We start from the raw sequence: 15,254 nt of genomic DNA, 5'->3' as shown, positions 1-15,254 counted from the left end.
AGGACAGCTTTGATCCTTCTACAGTTGTCTTAATAGTCTATAGTTACTAGTTCAGCGTCAGAGAGGAAAACCATTCCTTCTATCCTCTGAGATAAATAAAGAGCCGGCTAGTGACAGGAATGCTGCTTGAGCTGACTAGGGGCACCCAGACAACAAAGCCAAGAGACCTGAGTGCTCAGAACCCAGGTGGGATGTGACAGAAGCCTGGTACCCCGAGGAGGAGGAGGGAGTGGTACCTGGAGGAGAGTCCGCAGCACTGGGAAAAGATGAATGAAGTCTTAGGACACACAATAGTTTGGACAGCATGGCAGGGCTTGGAGTCAAACTCTAGTCTCTTCTCTTGAGATTCACTTAATCTTTCTGGTAGATGAACTACTAGGGCAGGTGCTCTCAAGGCTCTGTCTAAAGGTAGATAAGGGAATCCAGGAAAGCCTAGTCTGCATTTGCGCTTTGGACTTTCTTCCACTCGGTGAGGAGCAAACCAAAGGGGCCTACTTTGGGGTGGCCTTTCCTGAGCTTTCTGACTAAATGTTTACAGCACACAGACTCCAGAGCCAGTATAGACCTGGGCTTTATATCCTATTGCTTATGAGACCTTTGCCTAGTACTTAATCCCGCTAATCCTCAAATTCTCCATCTGTAAGGGGAAGGTAGGTTAGAACTGCAATGGCTTGATTGGAAATATTAGCCGTGATTATCTGTGAGGCTAGGGTTAGGCTCCTCTTTCGTTTTTCTGAAAGACTTATCTGCATTTCCTATTTTCCTACAATTAACATACACTGTATCTGTAGACTGTTCCGTTTTTCCAAAAAGAATATGCTAATGCTTTATGTAAACGTGCATAAACACAGCCAATTAGCAGCTGCAAAGAAGGGCAAACAAGAGGATGGCTTGAGAAAATAAAGCCTTTTCCCCTTCCTGCAAAAACCGGATACACACACTGTGGGACACAGAGTGGAAATCTAAGAAAAAAAAAAAAAAAAAAAAAAAAAAGAATATCTTTGAGATTTCTAAAAAGGAAATGCAGCCTTAATAGAGTCTTTGTCAGGACGGAGCAAACAGTGGAATAGGTGAATACAAGAGAGGAGGCGCAGAGAGTCCAGGAGCTTGGTGCCAAGGCTGAGGTCTTGAGTTCAATCTCTGGGGCAACAAGGGTTGGGGAAGAATGGATTCTATTAAGCTGTCTCCTGTTCTCTCTCTCTCTCTCTCTCTCTCTCTCTCTCTCTCTCTCTCTCTCTCTCTCTCTTTCTCTCTCTCTCTCCTCAAATAAATAAATAGATAACTTAACTAATTAGTTAAAAAATAAAAAAAAAGCCAAAAATGACTCTTCTTTTTTGAAACTCTAACTTAGACTTCCATTCTTTCTCTTTCTTTCATGTCTCATGGTGCACATACAGAAATCAAAGGACAGCTTGCAGAGTCTGTCATCTCCCACCACCACGGGATTGAACTCAGGTCTTCGGGCTTAGTGTCCGGCCCCTCTGCTCTCACCATCTACACGTATTATTCTGGTTCCCTCAATCTCTCAAGTGTCTTTATAAATACACAGAAAATTATGATAACCCAAGTTAAAAATGGTGTATGAAAATGAAACAGTGCCCCCCTTTCCTTTCTGGTGTTTTGAGACAGGCTCTCTGTAACCAGGCTGGCCTGGAACCCATCATGTAGATCAGGTTGGCCTCGCATACACCACAGTCCTAACATCTTAGCGTCTCCAGTTCTGGGACTACTGACATCAACCACCGTCCCTAACTCAGGGAAAATCTCTTAGTCAAGACTTCCCTTTTGCAAGCATCCCGAAGAGAAGGGCAGGTTCTTTAAAAAGTTTAAGTATTTTCCACATTGAAAATTGTTTCAGAGCATCTGCATGCTACGTGCATGAGTTTAGGGTACTGTGATCTTGCCGTGATTTCTAGAAGACCGGCTTGCCCTCCACAATACCTAATGCAGGGCTCTTCTAGGCCTCATGTGACTGGGTTAGATCACAGGTGTGAAGGTCAACACGAGTGAAGTCAGATCAGCAGTGTGTACTACGGAGCCCAACTGTCCTAAGTGTTGGAACTCACCCTCTAATCCTGTAGAGCACGCCTTTAGCACAACTGTGGTCTTTGTGTGTGTGTGTGCATGCGCGTGCGTGCGCACGCAGTGATATGTCTCCTGCAGTGAGGTTTCCCTTAGCAGTGGTGGAGGGTTACAGGTAAGGCCCCATCCTGAAGGAGTGGGAGTGTTAGCCTGTTCTAGTTAGAGAAAGGACTAGTTATTTAAATTTGTCTGTTTAATAGTTTCACTTATTTTGCTGTTGTTGTTTCATTTTGTTTGTGGTTTTGCTTTGCCTATTTTCCTTCCTTCCTTCCTTCCTTCCTTCCTTCCTTCCTTCCTTCCTTCCTTCCTTCCTTCCTTCCTTCCTTCCTTCCTTCCTTCCTTCCTTCCTACAAGTTCTTCCACAGACTGGCCTGAAACTTACCAAGAGGGCTTGCTTAGACAGCCGGCAAGCCCCAGGATCCATCTCCCTCTGCCTCCTCCTAGATCTGAGATTACAAACCATTTCCACCAGGCCCAGCTTCATTCATGGGGTTTCTGGGATCCACCTCAGGCTTTCTTGCTTGCAAGATAAGTACTTGATCAACTGAGCTGTCTCCCCAGGCTCCTTGGGATGGTTTAACTTTTACTTGTTGTAGCACACATGGAGAATATGGTACAGGAGAATTTGGACAAACTTAGGAAAGATGGAGAGGACAGAAAAGAGTGGGTTCACTTCCCCTTTCTCAGGAAAGGGAAGTGGCATTTGCATGCCCCTGCTGAAACCTCATCCGCTCCCAGCTCTAACTGTCAGGTTACATAATGCTTTTCCCCGAGTTATGAAATAGCTAGGTCCCTGAGGTCACTTGTCATTTGATTCCTAGTTACCGTGTGTGTTCACTTAGCCAACACATGCCTAACTACACACCTATTATGTGCTTGGTGTGGAAATGCCGTAGAAGGGGAAGAAAAGTATAGAGTGCCTTGCCCTCAAGACATTCGCAGTTGAGGGAGGAGTGTGATTGGGAATTACCTAATGAGAGGTCACTGTGGAATCCAGCTGTAGTAAGGACTGTAAAAGATATCAGGCATGGTGCATGCATGCCTATAACCTCGGCAGTTTGGAGGTGGAGGTAAGGATCCAGAGTTCAAAGGCAGCCTTAGTTACCTAGCAAGTTGTGGTCAGTGGACTTCATGAGACCCTATCACAAACAAACACACAGACAATAAAAGCCACACATAAACTGAAATAAGCACTGAGAGGCAGGCATTTGGAGCCACAACATACATGTGCTCATACACTGCACACACATATACCACACTCATACACATATACACACACATTTTTTAAAAAAGCTGGTGTAGATGCAGCTGAAACCCCAGTACTGGGGATGTAGAGACAGGAAGAAGTCTGACTTTTGCTGGCTAGCTAGTCCAGGCAATCTTCCGACTCCAGGACATACATCATAAGGACCTGAGTTCAAGTCCCAGCACCCACATAAAAAGCCTGACATTGCCATACATGTGTCTATAACCCTAGTTTTGTCGAGTGGAGACAGGAGGATCAATGGGGATTGCTGGACACCAACCTAGCTTTAGGCTCACCTAGAGACATTGTCTCAAAGAAAGAAGGTGGCAGGTGACAGGGCAGGACACCTGATACCCTCTGGCCTCCATGTGTGTGCCTGTTTGCATGCACCCACACTCACGCGTACACATACACTACACACATACACCGTGCATTCATACACATATACACACAAATTAAAATCCAAAGGCTGGGACAGATCCATCTGAACCCCCAGTGCCGGATGTCTGGGCTTGCTGGTCAGCCAGTCTAGCCAATCTTCCATCTCCGGCATCACAGGAGATTCATATAAGGCAAGGGGCTGGAGAGCTCCACGATTAAGAGCTTTGGTTCTTATGGAGACCTGAATTCAGGTCTCAGCTCTTACATGGTCACCTCCAGGACATAGTGGCTCACAGCCTTCGGTGACTCTAGTTCCTTAAGATCTGATGTCCTCGTAGAACCTCTTCTACAACAGGCACAGATGTGGTGCACATACAGACATGAAGGCAAAATGCACACACGAAAAATAAACCTTTAAAAAATAAACCAGGTGACGTGATTGAAACAGACACCGGATATGGATCTCTGGCCTCCACGGCCCACAGATGTACACACAATGCACACGCTGAGCCCGAGAAAAGCTGGGATTGTCTTTGGAAAACCTGGTCACTCCACGAAGAAGGGAAATTTGAGGGGTGTACTGTCTGCCCACTGAGAGCCTTTCTACCTTCAGTCAGGTATTTTCCTCCCTCTCGAATTATCTTAGAGCGAACCCTGGAAAGCAGGAAGCAGACCCCACCACCAAAAACACTTTTATTCCTTACAGGCAATATTCCTAAAACATCCCCACCACGGTCACATGGCTGAATATTTGGCTTTACTGGGCAGACCACGCCCAGGAAATGGTCCTCCAATGGGAGGCTCTACCCAGGTGCTCATTAAAAATGCAGACACGCCCTGGCCCAGACCTACTGAACCAGAACCTGCATTTTAGCTGAATTCACAGCCCAAAGTGATCAAAACACACATTAAAGTCTGAGACAAACCCCTGGATTTTTGCCTCACTTAAGAAAACAGCCCTTTACAACGTGATCACGCTCGCTTTACATAAAACTGAAAGCAAGCTCTGGTGAAGCAGTGCTTACCGTTATTTTATTAGGAAAAACAATGCGTTCGGGACCCTGGAGCTGCATTTCCGAACCCCCTCCTTGTTCTCAACGGAATTATGAAGGCCCTGGGAGCAATGCTTAGAATATGTGTGTGGGGTGCTTGGTGAGGTATCAAGGAAAGTGGTGTTAGGCACTTCTAGCTTGCTTTGCAAAACGTGCGCTTAGTCACTTCTGAGTTTGAACTTGGAGCCGGAACCTGGCGGCGGGGGGGGGGGGGGCGTGGGAGGGCTGCGAGGGGACAGTTGAAAGTTTGCAGAGTCCTCGCAGGGGCCTTGATTAGAGGCAGGAGGAAGGCAAGGGTTGGAAGCTGGAGAGGGCTGGAACTGGAAGGCTCTCCGGCAGCGAGAGGTCCTGCCCAGCTGTTGGCGAGGAGTTTCCTGTTTCCCTCCCGGCGCCCGGGTAGAGTTGATGAGTGAGTCACTCGCGCGCACCGACCGAAGACACCCCCCGCGCGCGCACACGCTCGCTTGGGGGACGGAGCCCCAGCCTTCTGCGCAGCTCTCCTCGGCCGCCGGGGGCCTCCTCCCGGCCTCCAAGCTCCCCCCATCGCCGGCCACATCTGGCCCGCACCTCTGCCAGGCGCGCCCAGGACGGCCCAGGCATACTGAGAGGACGAGGAGTCAAGGCGCAGCCCGGGGTCCCCGAGGCTCGGTTCGCGGCGCCTCACGGGCCGGTCTATGACGAGCGGCGGGGGCCACCATGGGTCGGGGGCTGCTCCGGGGCCTGTGGCCGTTGCACATCGTCCTGTGGACGCGCATCGCCAGCACCATCCCACCGCAAGTTCCCAAGTCGGGTGAGTGAGTGGCCGCAGAGCGACGCTGGGGATCCACTAGAGCTCCCCGCTGCTCCTCCAACCCCCAGGGCAGCGATTGACAGTCGGCCGCGGGTCCCGGCGAGAGGGCGGAAACGGGAAGTTTGTAGCGGCCCGAGTCGTCCCAGGCCCGCGGGGATCCGGGGAAGATTTCTCGCAAAGGAGGACAGTTCAGTTGCGGGAGACTTGGGGACGCTTCTGACCCCTTTGTGCGCGCACGAAAGGCTAGGGCGGCCGCGAAGGGCCTGCACCCCCGGAAAGGGAAGTTTGAGAAGTTGGGCTTGGAGGAGTCAAGGCAGGGGATTGGCAGCCCAGCTGTTGTACACCTGGGCCGAGTACTGCCCTAGACACCCTGATTGAACCAGACTCTCAGTCCTCAATTCTACCACCTCTGAAAGGATTCTGGGCCCCGACTCACTGGAAACAAGTTCAAGAAAAGAACTGTTCTCTAAGGGCTGTCATCCATCCCGCTGGCCTGCAGGGATGGGGACTTAATCACTGAGAATAATTTACTGCGTGCCTACTAAGTGCTGGGTTCCAGGCGGTGCCTGTAGTCAAATATCTCAGTAGTTGTCGCTCAATGGAAACACCTAACCTAGGATGCCCACCAGGTCCAGTGGCAGGGGCTGCATTTAAGGTAGAAAACCGAGAACCAGGACTCCTTCCTAAGGACTTGCCTGGGAAGTGCAAGTCTCAGATATTTTAGCTCAAAAGTTAGAATTGTGGCAGCTATTTGTGGTCAGGGCCACTATTTGGGTAAGTCATGTGACTTTGGGCCTCAGTTTTCCTCCTTTGTACATCTCCGTGGTTCAGTTTGTTTAAGTTTGGCACTCTTTTCATCTTTGGCTTTCCACTCCCTGCTCTGGTGTTTTCAGTGACTATGAGATGGTCAGGGTCGCTTTGGGTGAACTTGTGTTTGGGTGAGGAGTTCTTTGCAAATGTCGGAGTAGGTGAGGCGATTTTAAGTGTTAAAAATCGTGTTGAAAGCGGCAGTGGAGCATTCCAGAAGGAACGAGCCTCACAAAGCAAGGCAGCAAAAATCCTAACAGGGTTTTAGTTCTGTAGTTTCTTAAACGCTGCTTTGGTTTTTCCGGTCTCTATTAAGCGGCAGCTCCAGAAAGTTAAATTCTCACTGTTGTTACCCGAGCCTCGACTTGGTTCCATGGCTAAGAACATTGCTGTGCAAGCTTGAGGATCTGGGTTCAAATCCCCTGCATCCAAATACAAAGTTGGGTGTGGCTCCTTGCCAACTCCGTGGTAGTGGGAGAGGACTGGAGGCCCTTTGGAAATGGATGGATGCCAACCTGGGTCTAGACTGGGTGAGAGACCCTGGCTCAAGGGAATCCTGTGGAGAGTGATGAAGAACACCTGGCATCCTCCTCTGCCCCCCCACTCATGCATGCACATAGATCCTCCCCCCAACACACACATAAACACAGTTTTTTAAAATATTAAAGAAAGCCTGCTGGATTTAGCCGATGACCATCGGACATGTCACCCCTCTTATGCTGTGTACATAAAACATTTGCTTTAGACAGGGAAGGAACAAAACTCAGGAGGCCCCCATTTAAGTCTTGTTTACAAGATTAAGATTTGTGATTTTCAAATTCCAGGCTCTGCAGCGCATGAGTCATTTATACACACAGTTTTAAACAATTAGCTGACGGGCCTGGTGGGTCTTTTTAATTTGGGCTTTAAATAGTTTTATGAAATGGAGACTTTTCACATTTCTATGGAGTTGCGATTCCAGAATGTTTGGACAATTTGTTTGGAGTTGTACTCATGTGGTCGGCGTTTTCAAAGACGGTTTAAAGATGGAAGACAGCCCCCAGGAAAGTGTGTGGAGTTCCACTTGCCTTTTCGTTTTCCATAGATGGAAAGGGTGTCAGGATTCCTCTGACATAAGTAGTAAATTGTGAGAACTGTTTTCAAGGTAACTTAATGCAAGATAAGATGTGAAGACACCAGAGATAGACTTACAAAGTCCTAGAAGTCCTTAAAAAAATGAGTAAAACCCATCTTATATTTACAGCCTGCTGGATGAGCAAGTATACACACACACACTTACATATATAACCTTTTTTTCTCGTGGGTGTCTGGGGGTGCTATCCATGAGTGTTGGAATAGACTGGGCACACACTTGGGTGCTCATGGGCGTGGAGGCCAGAGGTTGGCATCAGGTGTCTTCTTCAATGTCTCCACGCCATTTATGGAGGCAGGTTTCTTTGATGGTGCAGGGCCTTTAGCCGAACCCAGAGTGCCCCAAGCTGGTTCGTCCTGCTAACCAGCTTGCCTTGGGGAACTCCTTTCTCTGCCTGCAGGTGACCATCCTCCTGGCTATTTATGTAAGTGCCTGGCAGGTATCTGAATTAAGGTCCCACACTTGCAGGACAAGTGCTTTTTTGAGCTGAGCCATGAAATATACTTAGACAAATTTTAATTTAAAAAATTATTTAGTGTGTGTATGTTGTTATGTATGTGTGTGTGTACATGTGCGTGTGTGTGCATTATGTGCATATGTGTGCATGTGTGTGCTTGTGTGTGACTGCTCTTGTGTTGAAGAAGTCAGAGAACAACTTCGGGAGTGAGTTCTCTCCCTCTATTATATGAGACAGAAGAACTCAGATTTCGGAGCTTGGCTGCAAGCACCTTTACCTGCTGAGCCCTCCTGCAGGCCTCAAAAAATTAAAATGTTTGTTTTTGATGTATTACAGCCACACTTGTAAATACTCGAAAATCAGAAATGACTTTTAGAGAAAAAGATACCCTGGAAACGTCAGCCCTCGAAAACTATGGTTTTTATTTTTTGAAGTGCCTACAGAAGGGTTCTCACAGAGAACTAAACCTTGGTCCTAGTGTCCCGGGGGTCACTGGTCCCTACAGACTCTTTAAGGACTAAGTCACCTTGTCCAGGTCAGGAACTAGAAATCTTCTAGCCCTGGAGTTTAATCTCTGGGCCTACTTCTCCCCAACCCTCCCGTAAGATGCCTTTTCACCCACAGGGCACTTCCTTTAATGACATCTTATTTTTAACAAGTGGCTTTAATTTGGTGCCTCTGTTTTGACTTAGAGCCCCACATCGAGGGCTCCTTATTAAAGGCCCACCCACTGGAGCTTCTCCGTGACATCCACGTCTGCTTCATCCTTCTTCTGCCATCATCCTGCCTCCTTTTACAGCTTTCTTTACATTTATGAATTTTTATTTTAAAATTTGGTTTAATTTATTTCATTATGTGTGTGTGTGTGTGTGTGTGTGTTGTGTCTGAGGTAGCCGTGGGTATAGACATGAGAGTGTACTGAGTGTAGGTGCCCATGGAGGCCAGAAAGTGTTGGATCCCCTGGAGCTAGCTGGAGATGCGGATGGTTGTGAGTCTTTCCGTGTAGATGCTTGGGCACAGGATTTGGGTCCTCTGCAACAGCCCTTAACAGCTGAACACGCGCTCCAGCCGCTGGGGATGGCTCTATTTCCTTAACATTAATGCACCTTATACTACTATCTTCCAATGTGCCTTCCGAGTCTTCCTTCTCCACAGTATTTATTGAACATCTCCTTCTCGGGCATCAGTTCTCAACCTGTGGGTTATGACCGACCCTTTCACAGGGGTTGCTGCCCAAGACCATCGGAAAACACACGTTATGACTCATAACAGTAGTGAAATTAGAGATATGAAGCAGCAAGGAAATAATTTTATGGCCGAGGGTCAGCACAGTACGAGAAACTGCATTAAAGGGTTGCAGCATTAAGAAGGTGGAGAATCACTACTCTAGAGGGACATTAAGACCCAGGGGACATTCCCCCAGGTGAGTGGCACAGACCCATTCTTACTTCGTTTCTTTGAGCTCACCGCACATCATGTCACAGACAGACACAGGCTTGGAACATGGTCCCGTCCTGTTTGACTTTCCAGTCCCTGCAACCTAAATCCCTCATGTTTTCGTGACTGCCCCGGGAGGGTGTGCACATTAGATATTACCTTCTCGGTCCTCTGTGTGTGTTTCTAGTCGCTGTGTTCTTACTTCACCGCCTCTGTCTGATTATAGGCCAGGCCTAGAAGACCCACAATCTTCACTCTTTCCTGCTACACAAGCTGCACCAAGTGTGTCCTGCCTGACTTTCTGTCGGATGGGCTGGAGGTACAGTGAGGGCTGCACACTGCAGATCAGGTTGTCCTGGGTTCCAGTCCTGCCTCCCCCGTACTGACCACATAGCCTGGGAGTGCTTGGCACTCACTGTGGGGAACTGGGATGACAGACTTGAGGTAGGGTCCAGTGTTGGCCCCATGTTCACGCCCCACAAACGACTCTGCTCACTATTAATTCTTGAGTCGCACCTGGAAGAGGCCTCATGGACCCTGCTCAATCTGACTTTGCACCTTCCAGGGCCTAGAGCTTTCCAGGCCTCCATTTAGGCGGCTGTTCCTCTGTTCACTCTCTACTGCCTCTCTCTGGAACTCCTATCCTCCCGCTTTTTCTTATCTTTGAAGACCAACTTGGGCCTCCTAAGGGAACCTGCTTGGATGTGCCAGGAGGGCCACCCCTATTGTGCCTTGCATCCAATCCTCAAAGGCAAGCAAGGTCTGTCACTCAGCGACCAGTCCCCAGGGCTGCCCCAGGCTGACACATCGGCTGCTTTCGGGAAGGGCTGAGCTGAGCATCCCTTCTCCCTGCTGGGGAAAGTGTGACTAGGACACAGCCTTTATCACCCAGGCAGTCGTGGGCGTTGAGTTTGGTCTTGAATGGTTAGATTATCTGATCAATGAGGCTTTGGTTTACTTTGCAGCACCTGCGCTTGAACCCAGAACTTTGTGTATCCGCCATCCCTCTCCTGACTTGGTATTTTGTAGCGGGGTCTCACGGAGTCGCCCTAGTCAGCCTTAAGTCCCCTGGGGCAAAGCAGCCCTTCAGATGGTTGCTTTTGCCTCAGCCCTTAAGAACTAGGCCCCCAGGCCTGGGCCACTGGGCTCAGCTTGGCTATTTCTATGCTTTGTAATCAGTTCCTATGTTCTGACCAAAGATAGAAAAAGATGTTTTGACTTTTGACATATTCTTAAGCTGGTACAGAGGCTAAACTATGACACTTTAGAAAAGTTTTCACCTATAAAATTATCCCATGAATGCAAGATTTTCTCTTTTTTACTTTCTCAGAGATTGTAGAATGGAGACAGAATTGCAAAATAGAATGCTGACTCTAAATGTAGGTTTTGTCGTTTGGGGTGTTATTTGTTTTTAAGACAAGGTTAAACTCTGTGGCCTAGGTTGGCCTGGAGTTTGCTGTAGCCTAGGCTGGCCTCACACTCGTAGCAATCCCCCTGTCTTAGCCGCCCACATACTGCTATCGCAAGCATGAGCCCATCTTGAATTGAATTTACATTTCCTTGTGCACCCCGGCTTCGTGTTTTGGAGTCTGAGCACTGTGTCTAAGGGAAGTATTTCCTCCAACACCAGCTGTCTACCATAGAGCATCCTGGGGATTATTTAGGTCAGATACAAACCACCAAGGCATTGCAAAATAGGCTGCACAGAACTTTACTTCCTGGCCCCGGCTCTGCATACTCAGCCAAGTGCTACTTACAGGTTTACTGCTAACACCCGGCTAGGTTCCCTGCTCCAGCTCTTATGGATCATTGGATAGTTGAAGTTGTGGTTTTGGGAACCAGCCCAGGAGATGAGCAGTAGCAACACAGTGTGCACAGGCTGCTGTGTCCTTCTTCCTCCCTCCCACAGGTGTTTGCGGCCTCCGACAGGGGCAGAGGGCAATAGATTGCTCTGTTTCCATGTGGGGTGTGCTAAGGGGTTTGGACAGCTACACAGACACTTGGGCTCCCCTTCAGGAGCAATTAGTAAGATGGGTGACATTGTTTATTTATTTTAATCATAGGAAGAGACCAGAAGATAATTCTTACAGTTCTCTATTTTGTAAATAGATAGAAGCTACTTATATTCACTTAACATGTTGGGGGGGGGGGGTTGGGATGTGTAAGTGGGTCTTGATAGAGAAGCTGGAAGGGCCAAAGAGGTGTCATATTTGGGAGTGGGGAAACCTTCCCACCTCAGGTCTCCTCAGCGTGTCAGCCCTGATTGGTTCCCATGCTTTTGTGAGTGCCATCTTGTTCTTATTTCATTTTTTACTTCTCCTTAGACATATTCACTGCACATGGTACTGTGTGGTCAAAGGGCATTTTTCATGGAAATGTGCGCTGTGCCCCTTGATGACCTTTGAACCACAGAAGGTCAAAGCAGGAAGAGTATCCTACACTTTGCAGTTCCCAGCCTGACAGCGGCTTCATGGGAACCAGGGGGACCTGGGTTTTGATACGCATAGCAATTCAGCTGCTCGTGTTCCACAAAGTTTATTGTAAAGTTCAAGTTATGACCATGTAGGACCATGACCCAGGCACAGGGCTCAAAAAACCGCTGGGAATCAAATGTAGAATAGAGTTGACCTGACTTCATGAAATTGGACAAGTTCCCTTTCGAGGTCCAGCTCATGGAAAGCCTATAGCCAGGTTAAGATTCTCTTTTACACTGCAGCTTGATGGATTGTGACTTCTTCTGACCTGGGTCCTCCTTGTCTCCCTTCTCCTCCTTCTCCTGAGTCAGGGTCTCTTGAATCCCAGACTGTCCTAGCTGAGGTTGACCTTGAACTACTGATCATCCTGTCTCTAACCACTGAGACTACAGTCATGCAATATCACTCCTGGTTTATGTGGTCTTTGTGACTCTAAGCAAGCAGTCTATCCAGTGAGCATCCAGATAGCTGCCCACCAGAGAGCAACAGTTCTCTGGACTGCAGTTGACTCAGTTAACCTCTGGCCTCCAGCCTGGGGGCTTACAGGGGACCTGGCATCTGTGTGTGCTGCTCCAGCTTACAGGAGCTGGAACTGTAAGCCATCAGGAGGAATTAGCTGCCAGGCAAGAACTTGTGATGGGCGAGATACTGTCCGGGAAAGGTCAGGCACGCAGGCGCTCCCTCTCTTTATCTGATGGAATATTATCTTTCAAATTCTTTCAGCATTGCAACTAAAATATGAGCCTGGTATATGAGCAAAAGGAACCCATGTCCTCAGGCCGTACCCATGGGGAGGGATACTCTTTAGATTTCTGATCTTCACTCTGCTCCCTTTGTGATCATGTTTGAGGTATTTGGATTGCCACACTTCTCCCCCCCCCCCCCCCGACATCTCCAACCTGCAAGGATGCTTGGGTCATTTGCAAATACCTCTCTGGCCTCTGGTTGGACACTTTATACTTTAGAGGGGATAAAGAATGGAGGGGCGGGGCGGGAAGGATAAGGAAGAGGAGGGAGAAAACTCATTAGAAGATGTAATTTTTTTCTCGGTGTCTTGCATTTAAAATTTATTTTTATTTATGTGTACATTTGTATGCTAGTATGCACATGTGCATTGGGTACCTGTGGAGGCCAGAAGAGGGTGTCGGATGCCCTGAAGCTGGAGTTACAGGTGGTTGTAAGCTGTCTGCTGTGGGTGCTGGGAGCTGTGCTTGGGTCCTTTATAGGAGCAGCCCATATTGAGCCATGTCTCCATCTCCTTTTGATGGAGTGGGCCATGGAGAGGAAGACAAGACGTCTACCAGGGCTCCCATTTCCAAAGCAGGTCTTTGAGCAAGGCAGGATTTCTAAAGCTCACCCGGCCCTCTCAACACTGGGGAGTCATATTTGTCCATCAAGGCACAAGGGTATGATTCATTTGGGTCAGCCGTGTATTGGTTTGGTTTGTGACTTTATCCATTTTGGTCCATGGCCTTCTAATCCTGGGCCTTCCAGTGTCTGGGTGGGCTTGGCGTGGACCACATTCCTCTGCAGAAGAATTGGGCAGGAGTTACATCTGCTCACTGCATCTTGTTTTCCCAGAGCAGAGAACATGCCCATTAATGAAAGCTAGGAGCCTGGCCACCTTCGAGAGTGAGGAAAACTTGGGTTGGCACCGTAGTCACGCTGTTGCAGGAACGAGGGTTCAGTCAGCCGGGCTTGTTCTGTTGCAGCAGCTTCCAGAATCCACGGTGCCTTGGTTTCATCTCCTCCCCAGACTGAGGTGATTAGCACAGGGAGGATGCATTTTTTTCTGGTGTTTTGAATATTTCATTTGAGCAAACCATTACTTCCCAAGCATTCTTTAAAATTGGGGATCCTTGGACAGTTAAGAGAAGTAAAAGCCTGGCCTCTGCTCCAAACCACAGGCCTGGGAAAAGCATGCAGTTTGTAGAACTTCACGTCTGGCTGAACACGCACGTCTGAAGGACAGTAAACGGTGGTCTGTATTGTCAACAGATGCCACAATAACTCTTTATCTAATAAAGATCTAAACTGTCTTAAAAAGATGGATTTAATTTGAGGGGGGTCACTCAGTGGTGCCTGCAGATGACTGTCTTCACCCCCAAGTTCTATAACCTTCTTCATTCTGTGCACCTGGTAATAGAGGGATCCGGAATGTTTGTGGGCACAGTTCCTAACTATAGTGGGAGTTCTCTGAGATCCTCCTATGGCTTGGAACATGCTGTGATCTCCCTGTATGTTAGGGAATATGAAAGACACCTCTCAGATGAGTTTTCCAATTACATTGTCTTATTTAGGTTTCTGTTGCTGTAAAAACGCTGTGGTCATAAGTGATGTGCGAAGGATAGGGTCTATTTGGCTTACACAGTTCATCACTGAGGGAGGACAGGGCAGGAGCTCAAGGCTCGTAAGAACCTGGAGGCAGGAGCTGATGCAGAAGCCATGGAGAGGGGAGCTGCTTACTGGTTTGTTCCCCATGGCTTGCTCAGCCTGCTTTCTTATAGATCCCAGGACCACCAGCCCAGGGGTGGCACCACCCACAGTGAGCTGGACCCTCCCAAGTCAGTCAAACCTCAACCAAGAAAATGCCACAGGGCCATTTGGTGGAGGCATTTTCTCAAGTGAGGCCACCTCATTCCAATTGACTTTAGCTTGTGTTTCGTTGATGTAAAAACTAGCCAGCACATATAGTGAGTCTTTCAGATGAATTGGTTTGGGGATCTGAACCCACAGTTCTTATGGAGTACTGATTTTAGATTGTCTCAGTAGACGTCAACAGTTCTCCACCTGTGAGAAGGCTCTGAGAGTTAAGAGAAATAACGATGTATTCAGTATGTTTCTCCTGCATCAGCATTTAAAACATAGTATCCTGTTTCATTTCCTCAGTGAGGTAAAATAAGGCCTGATCCATGTACCATGTATGCCATGCCTGATAGATGGCCTCAAGATGAACCGGCACACTGCCCTGCAAGTGGTGAGCTCTCATCAGACTCATGGAGGACTTTGGGTACCTTTGGTGAGACAGGTGCTATATTGAGAAGGACTGTGGAAGTTGAAGGCTCTAGTGTGCAGTTGACGATACATGAGGTAAATCCAGGAGGATTTGCCATAAAAAACATTTTAAAGTTAAATTCAAATCGCCTCCCTGGTAGATGCCCGGCTCCTGGTCTGGCCCTGTGGCTAACAAGTATCATCAGTGCAAACAGTAATTAGGAAACCTCACAAGGGTTTTGTTTTCCTGCTGGATGTTTTCCTAAGTCTGGAGACAAACCAAAATATTTATATGGAATTACCTGTAATGATGTATGAAATAGAAAGAAAGTTTTGTAAATTATTAAGGAGTAAATCGTCGAGAGGTTGGAGACATGACTCCGAGACTGTTCTTCCAGAGGA

General features: G+C 48.0%; 1 protein-coding gene across 2 annotated transcripts in view; it reads left to right on the top strand.

Annotated features, from left to right (window-relative positions):
* Positions 1-5,020: 5,020 nt before the first annotated feature.
* Positions 5,021-15,254, top strand: part of Tgfbr2 (transforming growth factor beta receptor 2) — an 89,559-nt gene continuing 79,325 nt past the window's right edge. The window contains exon 1 of one of the 2 annotated variants that reach the window (XM_050126560.1): positions 5,021-5,551. In XM_050126560.1, the coding sequence (XP_049982517.1) occupies positions 5,458-5,551 (94 nt within the window). In that variant the 5' untranslated portion in view covers positions 5,021-5,457. The remainder of the gene's footprint in view (positions 5,552-15,254) is intronic. The other variant, XM_050126561.1, reaches the window with a different exon arrangement.

This window comes from Alexandromys fortis, unplaced genomic scaffold (genome assembly GCF_014885135.2).
Source record: "Alexandromys fortis isolate MF-2015 unplaced genomic scaffold, M_Fortis_MF-2015_v1.1 scaffold_269, whole genome shotgun sequence".
Classification (NCBI taxonomy): Eukaryota; Metazoa; Chordata; class Mammalia; order Rodentia; family Cricetidae; genus Alexandromys; species Alexandromys fortis.
Note: the sequence above shows the minus strand (reverse complement) of the source record. Positions and strands in the feature narration are given on the sequence as shown.